Source organism: Pygocentrus nattereri, chromosome 21 (genome assembly GCF_015220715.1).
Source record: "Pygocentrus nattereri isolate fPygNat1 chromosome 21, fPygNat1.pri, whole genome shotgun sequence".
NCBI lineage: Eukaryota > Metazoa > Chordata > Actinopteri > Characiformes > Serrasalmidae > Pygocentrus > Pygocentrus nattereri.
Window position 1 is genome coordinate 21,750,252 of NC_051231.1, and position 3,747 is coordinate 21,753,998.

General features: G+C 43.4%; 1 protein-coding gene across 1 annotated transcript; it reads left to right on the forward strand.

The window, feature by feature from the left end:
* The first annotated feature begins 544 nt into the window (after positions 1-544).
* On the forward strand, positions 545-2,532 carry myog (myogenin). Its single transcript, XM_017694600.1, has 3 exons — positions 545-1,201; positions 1,661-1,766; positions 1,905-2,532. Exons 1-3 carry the CDS (start codon positions 662-664, stop codon positions 2,021-2,023), a joined length of 765 nt encoding a protein of 254 aa, XP_017550089.1. The 5' UTR covers positions 545-661; the 3' UTR covers positions 2,024-2,532.
* The last annotated feature ends 1,215 nt before the right edge of the window (positions 2,533-3,747 follow it).

Genomic DNA, 3,747 nt, shown 5'->3' on the forward strand with positions numbered 1-3,747 from the left:
AACACCCTCCAGCCAAGAGGATGTGTACTTCAACAAAAATCAACAAAACATATAATTTGATTAGGGGTGACCAAACCTTTGAATATGACTGTTTTAGTTCTGGCTTGGATGTGTGGTTCTAGGAAAAAAGTATAATTCCTAGAGAGGCTTTACTTTAGGTGGTGGTTGTTTAACTTTAAAAAGGTTCTCTGTACTTGTACATCTCATTTACAAAATTATTCTATGGCACAGAAGAATTAAGGCACCCACTCTGGATTGTTCTTTCAAATCTCTTGTGATCCGTTTGATTTCCCTGGCAGCAATATCATGTTGCCGGACTTTCAACAGTGGCCTGACGCCGTTCCTTGAACAAAACTGGCCCCCAAATCCCCAGGAGATGGGGAGGGAATGGACAGAGATGTAAAGTTTAGATGTGCGGCAACAGCTAAACGCGGGGTCGGATTTCTCCGGGCCCTCTGCTATATTTAACCTAGTGATCTAACACGAGGCAGAGGGTTTAAATGCCACCCCTGCAGTTGGTGTTGGAGCAGTTGTCGCCCACAGATCTTCCTCGGCACAAGCTCAGGGATACACCACCAGGCAGGACCTAGAACGAGAACAGGCGAGAGAGGAGGGCAAGAAGAGAAAGCTGGGTGGAATCTACATTAACTCAAGCCTTAAGATGGAGCTTTTTGAGACCAACCCATACTTCTTCCCAGACCAGAGGTTTTACGAAGGGGGTGACAACTTCTTTTCAGGTTCCAGGCTGACAGGAGGTTTTGACCAAGCAGGATACCAAGACAGGAGCTCCATGGTCGGGCTTTGTGGGGACAGCAGGCTGCTGCCTGGCAGCATTGGGCTGGAGGACAAACCATCCCCAACATCTACTGTAGGTCTTTCGCTCTCGCCAACCCAAGAACAGCAGCACTGTCCGGGTCAGTGCCTGCCCTGGGCCTGCAAGGTGTGCAAGCGCAAGTCGGTGACCATGGACCGGCGGCGGGCGGCCACCCTGCGGGAGAAGCGGAGGCTCAAGAAGGTAAATGAGGCCTTTGAGGCACTCAAGCGCAGCACACTGATGAACCCCAACCAGAGGCTGCCCAAGGTGGAGATCCTGAGAAGTGCCATCCAGTACATCGAGAGACTGCAGGCACTGGTCAGTTCCCTTAACCAGCAGGAACATGATCAGGCTGGACTGCACTACAGGGGCATGGCCCCACAGAGGGTGAGTATAGCTGGGATTGAAGCTGGAGTGGGAGGGGAAGAGGGGCGTGTAAGGCAAAGAGCTATAGTTCATTGGCAAAGCAAAGGATGTCAAGATAAGTAAATGAATACAATTCAAGAAAATCGGTTCTGGTGATGGATAGCTGTAAAGGAAAGCTCATATTGGAAGCACAAGCTATTCAAAAGTCACATTCTATACAATCTAACACACAAATAAAGGTATTAAAATGTAGTCACCATTGAGGTAACTGAAAGCAAAAATCACCTGCTTGGAGAATATTTACTTTAATACAACTAAGCTTGATTTTTTAGCTTTGGTGAAAGGTTTACAGTATGTACAGAAAAACTACACAGTTCCTCAAGTTTCCTGAAACACAGCTTGTCTACCATTAAGTTGCTTTGGTTGTATATGGGTGGGACAGAATTGTTATTGTGTGTGTGTATGTGTGTGTGTGTTAAGGTGTCCTCCTCAAGTGAGCAGGGGTCTGGAAGCACCTGCTGTAGCAGTCCAGAGTGGAGCAGTGCCTCTGAGCACTGTGCCCCCGCCTACAACTCCACTCATGAAGGTAAGAGCAGTAATCCCTCATTTTGCGGTCCATAAATTAGAACCCTCATAGTGATCTTGAGCTTCACAAGATACATTAACCAAGACAGCAGCTTGGAACATTAGACCTCAAAAGTTCTTACCTCCTTATTTCATCCAGATCTCCTCAATGAAGATTCTTCGGAGCAGGCCAACTTGAGATCCTTGACATCCATCGTGGACAGCATCACAGGCACAGAGGCTACACCGGTCACTTACTCCGTAGACATTACCAAATGAAGGAGAAATGGGGTGAAGAAATGTTGGAAATTGCCCCAATAGGACGTCCATGTCCAGAAAACCTATAACGGCAGCACTACCTACGACACTGAAGCTGAGAAACTACAAAAAAACCACAAAACCAAAAAAACGAAACCAACCCCCTGGGGTTTCATTTCCAAGCAAAATGTAGTGGTCCATAACAAATATTTCCAGTTTTTTCTTATCTTTGGAAGGATGCAGGCTAGCTAGTCTAGACCTAAGACAGGAGTAGCAAAGGCAAACTCATACTGAAACCTTTCCTTGATTGTTCTCGTTTCTTGCATTCTTTTTTTTTGTGCGTGTGTGTTATGCTTACCAACAAATATTAATTTGTGGGGCCAATGTTTTATGACAGTTTGACCAATATCTGCTTAATTTAAACTAGTTCCAAAATGCCATGTAAATACGTTCCTATTTTCTACAGAGTGTTTGTTTGTTTTTGTTTTTTTTTTTGCTATTTTATTTTCTATTTTTTTGTTTGTTTTGTGTTTGGAATAATTTATTTGGACTTTTATAATAAAGATTGTTGTGTATTTGTACATGTATTTTCTCATTTATCCTTCCTGGATGGAAAAGCATGCATACTATTCAAAAGTGTGCCCAGAAATGAAAAGATACATTGGAAAATTATTACATAGTTAAATATTTATTTCAAATATTTATATATATATCATTTTTTTCTTGTTTTATACATTTACAGTGAAAGAAAAAGAAAAAAAGAGGCTAACATAACCTCAACAGCACCTACTAGGAAAAAAAAAATCTCCCTCCGAAAGCAAGAAAACAACTCTCACTTTAACAGACTTAAGCCACATGCCTCATGTGAAATCTGAAAGAACTACTGTATACATCGTTCTGTACACAAATGAACTATTTACACTGACATTTAAACCTACACACATGCACACAGATTGAAATATGAGAGAGAGAGAGAGAGAGAGAGAGAGAGAGGGAGAGGGAGGGAGATAGAGAGAGAGAGAGAGAGAGAGGGAGAGAGAGAGAGATAGAGAGAGAGAGAGAGAGAGAGAGAGAGGGAGAGAGAGAGGGAGAGGGAGGGAGATAGAGAGAGAGAGACAGAGAGAGAGAGAGGGAGAGAGAGAGAGATAGAGAGAGAGAGAGAGAGAGAGAGAGAGGGAGAGAGAGAGAGAGAGAGAGAGAGAGAGAGAGAGAGCTGCACCTGTCTTACATTTCACATTACTGTCAAGAAGTACAGAAACGGCTGGGTGTAAAATGCTACCAATCACAGGAGAACACACTGGAAAGCAGATGGCTTCGGACTGCTGTCAGTTCAAACTCCACACACATTGTTCGTCTGTAGAAATAAAGGAACGCCTCACCGGTGGATCGACGTTGGACTGGTGCAGGTCAAGATTTAATAATTCAAGGTGTCAGTCTATCATCAGAAAGGTCTCACCATGAAGGTATGGTTTGGTAAAAAGAGAGTAAAACAAGGAATGCAGGACAGAAAGATTGGAAAGAAAATGTAAAAATACATACTGAAAAAAGTGACGCACTGAGTTTACTTCATTCAGATGAACATCATTTACACACATGGCCGTTTCTTGCTATAAACAATATAAACACTTCGGGGCCTCGAGGCACCAGGGACCCACAATTCGTCCCTTGTTTATAACGCTACATGAGACTTGCATAAGCCTCTCATCACTACTGACGTAAACCTACATAACCACTTACAAAGGCTT